Source organism: Musca autumnalis, unplaced genomic scaffold (assembly GCF_047663935.1).
Source record: "Musca autumnalis isolate F117 unplaced genomic scaffold, ASM4766393v1 scaffold_5, whole genome shotgun sequence".
NCBI lineage: Eukaryota > Metazoa > Arthropoda > Insecta > Diptera > Muscidae > Musca > Musca autumnalis.
This window is the reverse complement of record NW_027412088.1, coordinates 135355968-135372970: the sequence shown is the minus strand read 5'-3', so window position 1 is coordinate 135372970 and position 17003 is coordinate 135355968. Positions and strand designations below refer to the sequence as shown.

General features: G+C 34.3%; 1 protein-coding gene across 1 annotated transcript; it reads left to right on the top strand.

Annotated features, from left to right (window-relative positions):
- Positions 1 to 2158: 2158 nt before the first annotated feature.
- Vkor (Vitamin-K epoxide reductase) lies at positions 2159 to 16687 on the top strand. Its single transcript, XM_073955681.1, has 3 exons — positions 2159 to 2534; positions 2602 to 2720; positions 16461 to 16687. The coding sequence occupies exons 1-3, from the start codon at positions 2377 to 2379 to the stop codon at positions 16685 to 16687; spliced, it is 504 nt and encodes a 167-aa protein (XP_073811782.1). The 5' UTR covers positions 2159 to 2376.
- Positions 16688 to 17003: the final 316 nt, after the last annotated feature.

Here is a 17003-nt window from a genome sequence, read left to right as displayed (position 1 = left end):
AATTATACCCTCCATATTATTGTGGAGGGTATAAAAAATGGTTAGCTCGAATTCTCCCGCTTATTGAGATTTATATATTTTAGTTTTTGATGGCTGATGCACCGCTGAACCCCAGAAATTCAGGAAATTTTGCGAATATATCGTTTTTCTTGATCGTGGCGCAACCACTGTTGTCTCGAAAATTAATTTAAGAGTCGATGCACTCATAAGTTTTGCAAATATAGCGATTATAAGCGTTTATAAAAATTAGTCTATAAATATATAGCATTTTGGACCACGGGACATTCCTGAACATTTTCTGAAAATTGAATTAAATTAGTTCAGTAGTTTTAGAAAAATAGTGTATTGAATAGAGTGGACGTGGTCCGGTATTTTGGCTCCAAATATGTAGCTAGGGTACATACAACCCCTGGCCTCCCAAAACTTATGCTGAAACCAATATAATCATAAGTTTGGCTTATACATATAGCGTTTAAAAGAAAGGCGTGGGGAAGGTTCCCCAACTCCTCCGAAATTCATAAAATATACATAACAACGGCAAACATTGAGCTTTTGCTGCAAATTTGAGAGAAATCGGTTTTTCCAGAAAAAATTAAATTGAAAATTAAAAAAAGTGGGCGTGGTAAAATTTTCTTCCATAAAGTCCTAAGTTGGGTTATGACGACATTTCGCTCATTTACTCAAAGAGTGGCATAACTCAGAAAATGCGTTTTTTGAGATAGCATTTTCTACTTTTTCTGCGACTTCTATTTTATCAAATTTTCATGTTGATATCTCTAAAAATTTACGAGTTACAGCTCATTTACTACGAGTTTGGGATTTTACAACAAAAAAGTTTTTTGCGTTAATGAAGCACTAAAACACTTCAAATCATGCTTGATCTTGCACAAAAATTTAGCAGTGATATCTGGCAAGCTGTTTACGAAATATGGTCCATGTAGTTATTTTAGTTTTCGCGTAATAATCTTTTTAAGTTGTGAAGTCAAATTTCAATCGTCAACTTAAAACGCGTTTTTCTCGAAACTCGATTTTTTGAAATGTGTCACTCTTTGAGTAAACGAGCGATTTGATTTTTATTCATAAAGATATGACGTTTTTTAAATATGGCAAAGGGGTACTGCCCCTTCGAAATTCAAGGAAATATGCATCCTATTTTCAACGGGGGCCATCCCTGTATATTAACTGAAAATATCAGGGAATCGGTTCAGTAGTTTTGTAGATGTAATATATTTTAAAAAGTGGGTGTGGTCAAGTCTTTGGGTCCTAAAGGTAAGGTCGTAGACCAAACCGATACATTCGTAATTATTGTAAATATAGCGTTTTTAAAGAAATAGAGCATAGGCGAAGTATCCAGCCCCTTCCGCCTATGTAGTCTATTTTCACCGGGGGCCCTCGAAGAACATTCCATGACAAATTCAGGAAAATCAGTTCAGTAGTTTTTGTAGAAAAGATTAAAATTGAATAAAATGAACGTAAAAGTGATCGTGGTCAAATTTTCTCAGCATAAAAACCTATGACGAACATTTCAAAAAAAAAAAAAAATTACCCTAATCGGTCCAGCCGTTCTCAACTGATGCCATTACCAACGAACGACATTTGTGCTCTGTTCCAGAACCTGCAAGAAGCTACTATTTTTTACTACGATAACATTTTTCCTTTATGTTATTGGAAAAAATAGTAAATATTAGTAGATTCTTCCAGTTTTGGAATAGACCATTGATGTTCATTTATGGTGATGACAAATTAACGATATTTTTAAGTGAAATATCGAAAATATATAATGTTAAGGCCGATAGCCCTAGTTGCTAGTGCTTTTTTTATAATTTTTTTATTATGATTTTTAATTGTAATAAATATTTCGAAAAAAAAAATTAAAAATATAAAGTTGGAAATATCGATAGTTTGCCAGCTCAGCCAGCTTTGATAACAGGTGATACGATGGTTATACTCTGTCTTCGACGCCATAGCCCTGATAATAATAAATTTTTACCTGTTGATATTAGAAGCCCATACGAATTTTGTTATATACATACATTTTATGTACATTGTACATATGCATTTGCTACAATTGGAAGTAGTCATAATCACCAGGAGTTCTTTTTAAAAGTTTACGTGGCATGGACAACGTAAAAATTATTAAACAAACATTTGACTCGTTCATAGGAAATTGGATTCTTGTGTGAAAGGATGTCTTTTAGCAGAGTTTCTCTATATTCTTCCTACATATAACATCTGTATAGCGCCTGTGCACAAAATAAGGGTAGAAATTAGTTTTTACTCAAAACAATTCAAGCGGTATAAGTGTTTAACATCGACGGCAATGTCATTTGAATATAAGAACCTACAAATCAGTCCACAACGAGCTTTTAGCGCAAAATGATTGAAAACGGCCTATTAAGACTTTTGTGTATATTAGGGTTTCTTTTGTCGGCATATGCCACGTATGTTGAAATAAATTTAATCTTGAACAAGGACTATAAGGCTCTGTGTGATCTGGCACCGAAAATTAGCTGTACTGTAGCATTTAGCTCACCGTAAGTATTGAACGAACACTCCCTATAATTGTCCGCATAATTAAATATTTGTTTATTTTTTAAACAGCTATGGCAACGGCTTTGGATTCCTGAACAATGTAACTTTAAATTCCAGCATATTGTCTAAATGGAACCCGCCAAATGGTATATTTGGTTTGATATATTATGGACTTTTATTTGCAACAGGTAATTTTGAAAATTTGTGATAAAGAAGTGTTTAAATATTTAAGCAATAAGCCAATATCTTCATGATAAAAAAGAATTTTTCGCTATCGTTTCGTTCAATTTTTAAATTTGTATTACATATGTTAGGTAAGACATGTTGGGGGTATACTTTTAAAGGGTGTAGAAAGTTGTTATTTTTATCATATATCATTGAAGTCTGTCCAGTGGTTGCTCAAAATTAAAGACAAATATCTGAATTGAACAATTACACTATGCTGCAAAAGTTGACAAAAAATATTCAAGCGTTCTGATGCAAAAATTCTATCGTGTTGGTATCCATGAACAACGATAATACCTTCGGTTCCTTTGACTCACTTTGTTTTTCGATATTATAATGGTTAATGTAAAAAAACAGGATTTCTTAGATTTGCAAATTTAAGCGGACGTAACTTCTGTTTTCACAATGGATTTCTAATACCTTTCGAACAAGCCATTAAGTATTTAAATCGGTAACAAAACTATTTTCAGTGGTTGAAGTGTAAAAATATTTTCCTCGTGCTCTAGGCTTCTTAGAAGATGCCAAACAGTATAATTAGTTATCTTTACCAAAAAGGAAATAATTGCTATGTTCCAGAACCTGCAAGAAGCTACTATTTTTTACCACGATAACATTTTTTCCTTTATGTTATTGAAAAAAAAAAATAGTAAAAATTAGTAGGTTCTTGCAGTACTGGAACAGACCATATGTTAGCTTCCGAAAAAGGGAAAAACTAATGAAATCGTTTGAAAAAAAGATGAGCTATGTTTTTTTTGTGTTTTTAATATAAATGGTCTTTTTAAACATGGAATAATAACTTGAAATCTGGGATCCTCTAACGCATTTTTTTGTTACCGATAAAAATCGGTAAAATTAATTATTTTCATTAATTAACGATATTATTCGGAAGTTAACGACCAATAAAAAGTAATCGCAAAGTTCTACCGATAACAACAGTGTTGTCATTTTTATTAGTACTTTTCATTCATAATTTTGCGTTTTAATTTTGCCGATTTTTGTCAGTAACTCAAAAATGAGCTTGGGAGAAAAATTCTTCGAAAATCTAGAAATTCCAAAAAAATGTTCGTGAAGTTATAGAAAACATGCTGGCTAATGTTACGGTTACACTACAGCTTTTTGCCGGGTTAACCCACTTCATGAGGATTTATTGCTTAATCTGGTCAAATCTGACCAGATTTGCCATACAAAAATTAAATCCTCTCACGGCTGGGTTTATTTTAAATCCGGCACAAATCCACCAAAAATACAGTGTTGTATTCGGTATTTATTCAAAAAAAATCCAACCCTTCTCAAAAAGTACCAAAAGTTGCAACTGTTTTTGCAACAGAGTTTGTCGTGTTTTACACGTTTATGATTGGTCGCATGAGATTTTATGGAGTTAATAAATCTAAAGTTATTTGAAAATCATAAAATTATTTATTTTTTCATTATACACTTTTTTGACAAAAAGAACGCTTGATGCCATGATACAAAACAGTATCACTGTGTGTAAAATATACCAATATGAGCAAAGAGGGGACGATATCTCATACGAGAAATTGTAAAAGTGTAACACACGACTTTATTAGTTATTTTGTATGTGTACGTAAACAATCATCAGCTGACAGTTTTTATCCTCGAAAAGCTAAGTGTAACCAGCAAAGATTAACCCACTGGATCTATTAAACCCAGTGGGTTAACCTTCAATAGTGTAACCGGGGTATAAGAGAGAAAAATGAAAATTTCGTTGGTTTTACAGTTCGTCTTATTCGGCAAAACTTAACTTACCGTATAAAATAACCACATCATGTCATAGGTATTTACATAAGCTTTCAAACAATCTCCACTTTGTAGTAGTCGGTTTAGTAGAATCGATTCTAACCCAGTTTTCGAATTTGGACTTTCGGGTAAAATAACCGGATCTACCCCAAGAAAAATATAAATTTGCCGTAATTAGCGCAATAAACACTTCCTCTGGACAAAAATTCAAGAACATTTTTGGTAATTGTTGGTATTTTTAATGTCTATTTTGACTGGATTAAATAATAGGATCACAAGCTCAAACTGAGCACACACACCACAAAATAATTCAAAACGTTCAAAAAATATTGTTTTTTTAATTTTTGTTAACCAGTCAGAAATTGGTATGCTTGGGCCAAGGCATATTGAGTAGGTAGTGGCATCGAATATGTTTTGTCAAAATTTAGATTGTTGGGGAATTTACAACAATAATAATTTTATTTTTTAAAGGTATTTGACATTTCATATTCGAACAGCTGGAGTGACACCACTATCTATTCAATATGCCTTGGCTTGGACGAGAACATATTTCTCAATAATCTAAAAATATAGAAAAAGTTAAGGCCTGGGGCTGTATTCTTGTTCTATGAAAAATTTAAAATGAAAAATATTTTCTTTATATTTTTTTTTCATTTGACATTTATTTCCTTTATAAATTTTTTCATTTCACATTTTCATAGAACAAGAATTGATACCCTGGGTACATAAGGTGCCTCGCCTGATTGCCTTGTTTGCTCCTGATTAAAGAATAAAAGAAATGAAGCAGGCAAGTAGGCGAAGTAGCTTATGTACCCAGGCCTTAATTTTGGTTTCAACTGAGTTTCATGTTTTCGGGATTTAATGTATGCCTACACTTATGTAGATATGTGCCACCGTGGTGCAATGGTATGTATGCACGCTAAAGGTCCGAGATTCGATTTCCAGGTCTGACAGCATCTCATTTTCAAGGGTGGTAAAATACCCCTCAGTGTAATGTTGGCGACATTTCCTGAGTATTCAGACGCTGCAATAAAAAGTAGGTCCCATATGATTTTCATTCAGCCCAATATGAATCGGTGTGCGCTTAATGATATGAGAGAATTCTCCCTCATCCCTTCTGGGATGTTTGTCGAACAATTATTATTACACTAATGTGTAACGTCAATAATGATATTTGGCCTGTTCCCGTACTTTATAAAGTGATAAAAGTCGTAAAAGTTGTAAAAGTCGTAAACGATTTTCATATAAATTTTGTGTACGGGAACGCAAAATGTGTAAAAGTGGTAAAAATTGTAAAAACTTTTTAGTTCTGGAACAGAGCTATTATTGAGCGATTAAGACATGTTTAAAAAGTATTAGAATTAACAATACCAAGTCCTTCCAGAAGAGTAAGATGGCCGCGGAGGCCGGAGCCCCATCTACTTACGCTAAGGTAGTCAGAAAGAACTACAGAGCGAGCAGTGCTGTACGGTGATCGACACCAGTAGAGGGACCGGCAGACTACCCAAAGAATATAAGGAGGCCATCGAAAAAATGGTCTGCGATAAAACATTGGAACACATACTAAAAAGTGAGCCAATCAAAATAGACAGCACAAAAAATTAAATTTTTAATGAATTTTTTACAAGAAATCTACCACATTTTTTAGACGATTTTGTTTTCATCTGATAGATTACACCTTGAGTTACTTAATAATCTTGTCCTTTAGCGAAACGGAATTAAAAATATCAATTAAAAAAATGTGAGCTGTCAAATTCAAAATTTCGATTTTAAGTAAGTCTTTTACTTAAGCACGAGCTTTTTATATGCTATAGCTACTGTGGGCACCGCATTCCAAAATCTCTTTGAGAAAACCGCGTTTCAAACTTCGATGTTACATACAAATCACTCTGCCATTTTTTAAGTCTTTTGCTTAAGCACGAGCTTTTTATATGTATAATAATCCCAAAAAAACATATGAAGATCGGATTATCCGTTTTTGAGCTACAGTGGGCACCGCATTCCAAAATCTCCTTGAGAAAACCGCGTTTCAAACTTCGATGTTACATACAAATCACAATGAATTTTCTGTTTCCAGTGCTCATATCTCAGCTAATTTTTGTCATATCGACTCGAAATTTGGCAACATATTCTATTCTACCACACCACATTTCTTGTTGTACTAACACTAACAAGACTGTTAGAATACTAACGACCTGATAACTCTTAACATAGGAAACACACCAGTTGTTGTTAAAGAATTAGGGAGAAAGTACAGCTTATTCTGGGACAACTACCAAACAAAATTAAAGTAATACAATAGAATAAGAAGATAACTCCAAACGGAACTCCTGGCAACTATTTTGTAAACGGTACACAGGAAAAAATTTTTCGTTTCTATTCTTTATTTATTAAATCTTTCATAAAATGAAATGAAAAAAATACTGCATTTTAGGAATAGTGTTCATAAAGTCTTGCCAATATTCAAATTTATGCATTTCATGAACGCCTTTCATAAAGAAAAAATACTTCCAATGATTTTCACTGTAGTTGTTATCGCCCCTACTAGAAGCCGAAATATTCACAAAGAATAAAACTTTGAATTTATCTCCACATAAGTTTTTGCCCATTCCGACCCTTGAATATTATCCGACCATCATCAAAATCAATGGGCTTCTTCCTCTGTGGGACCCCCATTAACCCCCAAAATTTCGTGACGATCCGATCAAAATTGCGACCTGTAGCGCGATTTCGAAAAATTGAAAAATGGGGTGTATTAACGACTATTGCTATATCTCCGTTATAAGGTGGGATATTCTACTTTCATAGTCAGGCTTTGCTTATAGAAGTTTCCCATCCAAAGCTGTGATATTCGTCATTATAATTAAAATCGCGAACATGAAAAGTTGGGTTGTATTAGCGACTATTGCGATATCTTCGTTGTTTGACCACGTACGTAAGGTGATATTTTCTACTTTCGTTAGCAGGTTTTGCTTTTGATATACCCCTTATAGATGTGGAGATATGCGCTTTGAAATAAAACGTTGACTTTTTCTCCAAATAAGTTTTTTGTCCATTCCGACCCCTGAATATTATCCGACCATCACAAAAATCAATAGTCTTCTTCCTCTCCGGGACCATCATCGACACCCAAAATTTGGTGACGATCCGATCAAAATTGCGACCTGTAGTGTGATTACAAGGTTTAGATGGACAGACGGACACCCATAGCCAGATCGACTCAGCTCCTCTAGACATTCATTTTGGTATATACAAGTATGGGTCTACGACCATTATTTCGATGCGTTACAAACTTTTTGGCCAAAACCAACTTATAATCACGCTACAGGTCGCAATTTTGATCGGATCGTAATTAAGGTTGATGGGGGTCCCACAGAGGCTATTTTTTTGGCAATGGTCGCATAATATTCAGAAGTCAGAATTGACGAAAAAACTTACATATGTTGAGGAAAATTCAACGTTTTATTCTTATGATAATATATCCGCTTCTTGTCGGCGTACTCGAAAAGTAAAGCCTACCAATGGAGGAAGAAAAGACAACCTTTATAAAGATGCAAAGTAGGTTGGCGTACATCCCAACCTACACCACTGGATGGGGAGGGTATTATTATAACCCACGATATCGTTTTCGAGTGTTTCTCGATAGTTTTGCGGATATTTTGTTCGAGAACGACACACGAGATTGAATTAAAAACGATTCACTCGTCGCTCAGTTTGTGACAGGAAATCCTTCGATTTCGAATATCATTAATAATATCGAATCGAATGATTGGCGATAGTTTTTACGATAGTGGCGAAAAACATTTTTGGTGGAGTTTCTTTGATGTTTCTGTTATGTGCCTTTTTCGTCTTTATTTCTTTGTTATGTTTGCGATTTGATGTGTAACTGTTGACCCCCCATACCATTGCTATCGCAAACGATCCGTTTTCGAATGTTTTTCGATAGTTTTGCGGATATTTTGTTCGAAAACGACACTCGAGAACGAATTAAAAACGATTCATTCGTCGCTCAGTTTGTGGCAGGAAAACCTTCGAATTCGAATGTCGTTAATAATATTATTAGCGAATGAAAGATGATAGTTTTTACGATAGTGCCGAAAAAGCATTTTTGGCGGAGTTTCGATTTTATGACATGTTTAACTTTATCTGACCTCTCTTGATTTTCCTGTTATGTACCTTTTCTTCTTTGTAATGCTTGCGATTCAATGCGTGTAACACAGTTTACCCCCATACCATTGCTATCGCAAACGATTCGTTTTCGAATGTTTTTCGATGGTTTTGCGGATATTTTGTTCGAAAACGACACACGAGAACGAATTGAAAACGATTCATTCGTCGCTCAGTTTGTGGCAGGAAAACCTTCGAATTCGAATATCGTTAATAATATTATTAGCGAATGAAAGATGATAGTTTTTACGATAGTGGCGAAAAACATTTTTTGTGGAGTTTCTCTTGATGTTTCTGTTATGTACCTTTTCCGTTTTTATTTCTTTATGTTTGCGACTCGATATGTAACTGCTGATAAACATTGTTGTCTTGTGTTTGGCAGCCTACCCATATGTTCCCATATGTTGTCTTTACCAACACTTATTGTCTATATTACACGTAGCTTTATATCGAAATTATTTGAAAAAAGCAAATGGGAATTTTTTACAAACAATATAAATTGTTTTTTTAAAACAAAAAAATTTTCAAAGTAAAAAATGTTTCTCGAAACAATTTTTCTTGTGAAGAAAAAACATTCGCAAAATGTTCGAAAATGATATCGTTTTTAAACTTTTGACGAACAAAAGAACAACGTGCTTGTGTACACCCGAAAAACATTTGCCAATTCATCGAATGTGATATCGTTTTCGAAAGTTGTGCCGAACATTCGAATAATATCCGCAATTGGTATGAGGGGTAGAAACATTGTTGTCTTGCATTTGTAACCAAGCTATATATTGTGTTTATCATCACTTCTTGTTAATATTATAAGCAGCATTTATATCGAAAATATTTGAAAAAAGCAAATGGGAATTTTTCACGAACTACTTAAAATTATTTTTTGAAACGTAAAAAATTTCCGAAGTGAAAAATGTTTCTCGAAACAATTTTTCTTGTAAGAAAAAAACATTCAGCAAATGTTCGAAAATGATATCGTTTCCATTCGAATAATATCAGCAACTGGTATGGGAGAAGTTGGTTTTGGCCTAAAAGTTTGTAACACATCGAAATACTGAGGTATGGAGTATTGTAACTCGCAAACTATACCATTTTGAACACATTTCTGTAAAATCAATTGTTTTAGCACGATTCACCGAGGAAAAAATGTGTTGAAGGAAACGAGTTTTTTATATCAATTTTCAATTAGTGGCTTTTCAACACATTGTGGGGCTTAATGCTCCAAGAAAAAGTTAAAGAATACACTTCAGAGATGAAGTTCCTAATGTATGTTTTATTAATAGTATATCCACTTCTGAGAAGTCTCCCTTGTCCCGTACGGGATGTTGTGGAACAATGTTTTGTTTTTGTTGTTTTGTTATATCCACTTCATCAGCCTCTAGGGGATGCTGACATTTTGAAGACTGAAAAATGGGGTTTTTTGAAGTTTGTCTTTATTTTGTATGCGCATCATGTGATTGTAGTACTTGCGATTATTGCGATTACGCATTTTTGCATGTATAACTCGAGAGAGTAGCCTTCATAGGATCAGAGCAATCCATTCCGGTAGTAAAAAAATCCATTCCGATGGAAACCCGCGTGAATTTATTTTTTTTTATTTTTTTTTGTCTTCTGGATCTAATAAGCCATTCGCTTCCAAATACATCAATTAGGTCGGCGGATATGATACGCCTCAAAATAGGAAAATCTGCTAAAATAGTTTTTGCAAATATCGCGTATTAAAACACGTTTTGATGTGTTATTTCCTCTTTTAAATGTGCGAAAACAAATATTTAAAAACTATCGCTTCTCTAAAAATTTAATGTGATGCTACAACCACGGTTATTTATGGATCGCACTGAAACGGCATAGAATGATGTATTTTAAATGGTGATTATTGAAACCTTCGTAGTAATTATTAGAGTTGTGCCAGAGGAACTATATGGAACTATACAGTGCACTTCGCAGTTTCAATGGCCCATATTTTTTTTCTTTGAACAAACTGCGTATACTTAATATCACACGTTATATTTCACGATGTTACTCATACGTTTTGGAACTAGGAAATATATTACCCAACTCTTATGGTCATTTTACTGTGTTTGGCACCCCAACATGAAACTGATGCTACATCGTGGTCGCCAAATAGAATTTTACCAAGTGTATATCAAATAAAATGGATTCATTCGCAGTGTTGTAAAATCGGATGCGCATTAGGGTTATGACTTTTTGACATTTTTTCCTCAAAAATGATTTCCTGTAGCAGGGATGAATGAACTTTTGCCTAATAATCACTACGCTATCGTTTATTCCATTGAAATATAAAAAAAGTTCACGCACAAATCGATTTTAAAAAAATAATTTTTTGAAAAAATATATGAAATGAAAAAAAAAATTTCAAAAAATTATTTTCTTTTGCACGAATGAATAAATATAAGCCTACTAATAACTATAATAACGTTTATTTCATTCAAATATTAAAAAAGTCGCGAAAAAAGTCACTTTAAAAAAAATTTTAAATTTTTTGTTTTTTGTTAAAAAATTATATTTTTGAATAAAAGCGTTTACGACATTTTTTCGATTCTCAGAATTGAAGAAAAATAGTGAGAAATAAATTTTATGTCATTTTAATTATCTCATGTGGCTCTAAAGTTTATTTTCAATTATATATCTGTTTTCAGTGACTTCAAAAAATTGTCCATAATTTTGATAAATTCAAACTTTAAAATCATTTTGTGCGTGAGGTTTTTTCACCGAATCACCTTATAATTAAGATTTTATGTAATCTTATGGCAAAACTCATCACGCTATGATACAGGGATATGAGGTTGTAAAAAAGTCATAACCCTAATGCGCATCATGTCATTTCCACTATTACGCGGTTTATATGCATTGCAAATATAGAAATACTCAATATAACTTTATTTTAATTTTATGCCCCAATTGGAAATCCTTCTGATTTAATATAATGATCTAAAAATGTTCGCCAATAGGAAAACTATTAGGCAGCATTTAGTTGCAATGATCATGAACTCAAACATTTTTTCTTTATCTTTTCCTATAAATGCATAAAAAATAAAATTTGAATAATATCGTTTTATTTTTCTTCATATTTATTCGTATTTTTGCAAATACCATAAATATGCAAATAACAAATATAATAGCTCCAATCTTCGCGACTTGGGCTTCATTTTTTCTCATAATGCCAGGATGCTGTAGTATTTTTCATATATTTTTTGCGAGTACAAGCGCTATTATTTTTAAAAATTATGTTTAATTTTGTAAGAAATTCGATTTTTCGCGAATCCATTGAGCCGATTTTAAGTATTTTTGCATCATCGCAAAGAGTACGAATTCAGTTAACGTTAATGACATATAACAACTTATTACATCAAGCCGATATTTTTTCTTTTGTGCGCAACGATCAGGGTTAGTTACAACAAGTAAAAAAGTATCAGTCGGCGTTGGCCACAGATATATACCCTCAGCCTATGTGAATTGAAACTTTCATCTACGAACAGATCGAACGTATTTTGTGGCCCTTTTTGGACATTTGATCTTGCCGACAAAAATGTGGATTACGATTTTGGAGGAGGTACTTGAAGGAATGGACCATATTTCATTATGGAAGAGGATCTTATTTTGGGAGTCATGCATTTTTTATAGATATCGCGCACACTAGTCATTTCAGTTGGTCATCGTATAACTTTGGACCAGTATGCTGTAAACAGAACCACAACGAAGTGCATAGGTATACACTTCCAAAGCGTCTTGGAACATACCCTAAACTGCACTTGAACTTTTGTTGGGTAGGTACCCTAAGGATAGAACCGATATTGACCGATATAGATGCTAAACTAAATTTGGACAAAATTAGGAGATCCAAAATTGGTTGCCCCGATCAAGAGATTTCGTGCATCCAATTTTAGTGCCATTTTTAAAAATTGAGGGGAAGTATCGGAATTTTTGGACCGATATTCCCCCTATAGAAGCTGAGATATTCAGTTTGGAAAAAAACATTGTCTTTTCCTCCACATAGTGGTGTAGGGTATACAAATTGTAGATGCGAACTATATCGTACAGCCCACTTTGTTTCTTCGACACCAAACGCACTGTAGTTGTTTGGTTTTTATACCCTCCACCATAGTATGAGAGGTACATTAAGTTTGTTTTTCCGTTTGTAACTCATTGAAATAATCACTTACGACCCCATAAAGTATATATATTCTTGATCAGGATAAAATTCTGAGTCGATGTAGACATGTCCGTCTGTACTTCTGTTGTAATTACTCTAGCGTCCACAAAAATCGAGCTAGAGGGCTGGATTTTTACACCCGTATCTTTTTCCATATGAAGGTTAAGTTCGAAGATGGGCTATATCGGCCCATTTTTTGTTATAGTCCCCATATAACGGTACCTCCCGGTATTTTGAGGGTTTTAGCAACAATTTTAAACCGAACAAACTGTAATTTGACATTTAAGGTTCTTAGGGGTCACAACACTACTCCATCAAAAAGTGTACAAGTAGGTCCATGTTTATGTGTAGCCCCATATAACGGTACCTCACGATTTTGGGTATTTTGAGGGTTTTAGCTACAATTTTTAACAAAACTAGGCATAATTTGACATTTAAGGTTCACAGCACTACTCCACCAAAAAATTTCAACAAAGGTCCAGGTTTAGGTATAGCCCCCATATAACGTTACCTCCCGATTTTCGGTATTTTGCTACACTTTTTAACCAAACTAGCTGTAATTTAACATAAAAGCTTATTAGGGGTCACAACGCTACTCACCAAAAAGTGTACACATAGGTCTATGTTTAGGTATAGCCCCCATATAACGGTACCTCCCGATTTTCGGTATTTTTAGGGTTTTAGATAAAACTGTTAAACGAACTAGCTGTAAATTGACATTCAAAGTGCATAGGGGTCACAATATTACTCCACCAAAAGCTATTAACATAGGTCCATGTTTAGGTATAGCCTCCATATAACGAAACCTCCCGATTTTCGGTATTTTTAGGGTTTTAGCAACAATTTTTAACCGAATTAGCTGTAATTAGACAGTTAAAGTTCCTATGGGTCATTACACTACTCCACCAAAAACTGTCAAGATTGGTATAGGTTTAGGTATAGCACCCATATAACTGTACCTCCCGATTTTAGGTATTTTGAGGGTTTTAGCTACAATTTTTAACCGAATATTACTCCACCAAAATCTTTCAAAATAGGTCCATGTTTTGGTATAGCGCTCATATAACGGTACCACCCGATTTTAGGTATTTTGAGGGTTTTAGCTACAATTTTTAACCGAACTAGCTGCAATTTGACACATAACGTTCTTAGAGGTCACAATATTACTCCACCAAAAGCTGTCAATATAGGTCCATGTTTTGGTATAGCTCTCATATAACGGTACCACCCGATTTCCGATATTTTGAGGGGTTTAGCTACAATTTTTAACCGAACTAGCTGTAATTTGACATTTGAGGTTCTAAAGGGTCATAACACATCTTCACCAAAAATTGCCATCATAGGTTCTTGTTAGGTGTAGCCCCATACAAAGGTACTTCCCGATTTTCGGTATTTTAACGGTTTTGCCTACACTTTTTGATTGAACTATCCGTAATTTGATATTTGATGTTCCCTGCAGTCACGAAACTTCTCCACAGAAAATTGTCAACATAGGTCTATATTTTGGTATGGCCCCTTTATAACAGTATCCTCCCAATTTTCGGTATTTTGAGGGTTTTAGCTACATTTATTGACTGAACTACCCGTAATTTGATATTTGATGTTCCCTGAAGTCACAAAACTTTTCCACCAAAATTTTTGGTCAACATAGGCCAACACGTTGATATAGCCCCCATATAAAGGTATCACTTGAGTGAACACATTTTTAGATTAGATTAGAAAATTTAGGCATCTGCGTCATCCGTGGTCGAAAAATGTTTCAGTCTAACAGTGGACAGGAAAGGAAGCTAATTCCATTTTAGTTAAGAACATTTTATGGTGGAGGGTACAAAAGTTCGGCCCGGCCGAACTTAACGACTTTTTACTTGTTTATTTGTTACGACGGTGGTATTTAGCGTGAAGCGTTCAGTTGTATATCAGTCAGGTTGTGTGTTGTTGTGGTTTGTTGATACAGTGTCAATGTGATGGTGAGACGATGAGACCATTCAAAAGAAAAAGAGAACAACGTTGAGAGCATTTACGAAACAAGAGAGGAAATATGAGAGCAAATAATGGGAATATAGGGAAAAATAGGAAAGTGATTTTGCATCTCATGAAAATATTACATATATTTGGAAAAATAGTGGCTTTCGGATAGATATAAGAAACTTCACATGTATCTTATGTAAAAATTCTTAAAATATGTCTGTGTACGTTAAGGCCAGATCAGTAGGTCTAAATATTAACCCGAAAAACGGAATTATGTCTATTCACCAGGAAAAGGAAAGTAGGCAATCTCGAAATCCCTGTTTTGCTAAATAAAAAAATAAACGTTTCTCAAACAGTTGTATACCTGGAAGTAATTCTGGGTAGGTAACTTAAATGGAAAGACCATATTCAGGGAAGGGCCAATAAAGCTCACAGATGTTGGCGAACCTGTAGGAGGGCTATAGACTCAAAATGGGGTTTCAATCTTAGAATGATACACCGGTTATACAGAAGTGTAATTAGACCCATTCTAACATACGCGGCTTTGGCATAGTTTACAGCTACTGACAAAAAAGGAATGTGAAAATATTGCTAAAAGTCCAATGAATGTGCTGCTTAAGCATTAGTGGGTCAATTAGGACTACACCAACTGGACTAAACCAAACATACAACCAAAACATAATTCGGTTCACAACGGGTGGGTCAATAGGTCATATTGTATCAGTACGTATACCTTAAAACAAGTGAAGTCGCTTAAGGTGAAGTTTTAATGCCAGACAGAGATTTGGATCGATGAAACCCTATCACAGATGCCATTTGGAAGCTGTGGGTTTACAGATGGGGCTGTGCTAGGGAAAGACGGGATTGGGTCTCTATATCGTAGACTCGGAAACCAGAAGAATCTCCCATCGACTGCCGGATCATAACACGAACCTCCAGGTCGAAATCCGAGCGATTACATAGTGTCTGAACTGGTTTAACCCTAACACAAAGCCAATCACTGTAGACATCATAACGGACAGTAAAGCAGCAATTAAAGCTAAAACAAACTAGACAGTGAAATCAAAAACTGCCTTGGAGCCTTAAAAGTCAATTAACGACTACATACTGTCATCGTGGTTCGGTAAACTTTATATGGGTACTAAGGCATGCAGCGATAGCTAACTCTCTGGCAAAACTATGATAAGCCTAGATCATGATAAACCTTTGAAAGCGTCACGTACAGAGTTAACTGCATGGGCAAAAAATACTCATATTTTGTATATTGACATGGACAAAATAAATGAACTGCTATTAATGGGTAAAAAATACATTAGTAGACTGATAGGCATCCTTACGGGGCACCTAGAGCTACAAGCGCACCTGTACAAAATAGGTTGTTCAGAAAGTAGTGAATGCAGGGCATGCGCAGAGGACGATGAAACGTTGGAACACTATTTCTGTCATTGCCCAGCTTCGAATTTCTAAAATAAATGAATAAATAGTAAAATAACCTAAATAATACCTTTCTCCAGACATCCGAAATTAGAGCCCACAACAGGCCTAATCTGGCTTAAGTGTATGCGATTTTTATATCCCTTCCTTTCAACCTAACCTAACAACATTTTTTAAAACACATTTTCATATTTCTTTTTTACAGCGAACAAGAACCGACGGCTTTATCGTGTGATGCAATTTATATTCTGTATTTTGTCCAATGTGATGACCATATATCTCGCCTATATACTCTACATTTTGGAAGACATTTGTGTCGTTTGTATCTCCATCTATGTGGTAAATTTTCTGTGCTTACGAGAAATGCTACGAAGTGACAAATGGACCCAATATTTTCGCAGACAAACAACTGAGTGCCTTAAAACGGATTAAAATTTATTCTGTTTCCCAAATTGTATCTGAATTTAATAAAATAAACTGTTTTTATTGCATTTAATTTAAATCAAATTATCCCAATTGGTCTTTCAAAACTCAAACAATGATTAGTTTATGTGACATCAATCAAAATTTTGTAATCTAGTAATTTCAATCTGTAGCGACGTCTGTGATCTCTATCCATCCATTGTCATGCATAATAATTTGTAAGTAGTTGTAATAAATTATTACAGTGACAGTTGAGATTACCAACCTATTTGCCATGGACCAAAGTGTAAATGTGCCAAAAAATGGGGTTATTTAATGATAGACA

Excerpts from the sequence above, each read along its gene's own strand:
- Vkor (XM_073955681.1), top strand. The coding sequence starts at position 2,377 with ATGATTGAAAACGGCCTATTAAGACTTTTGTGTATATTAGGGTTTCTT. Across the intron at positions 2,535-2,601 it reads ACTGTAGCATTTAGCTCACC|CTATGGCAACGGCTTTGGAT; the intron begins GTAAGTATTGAA and ends TTTTTTAAACAG. Across the intron at positions 2,721-16,460 it reads TGGACTTTTATTTGCAACAG|CGAACAAGAACCGACGGCTT; the intron begins GTAATTTTGAAA and ends TCTTTTTTACAG.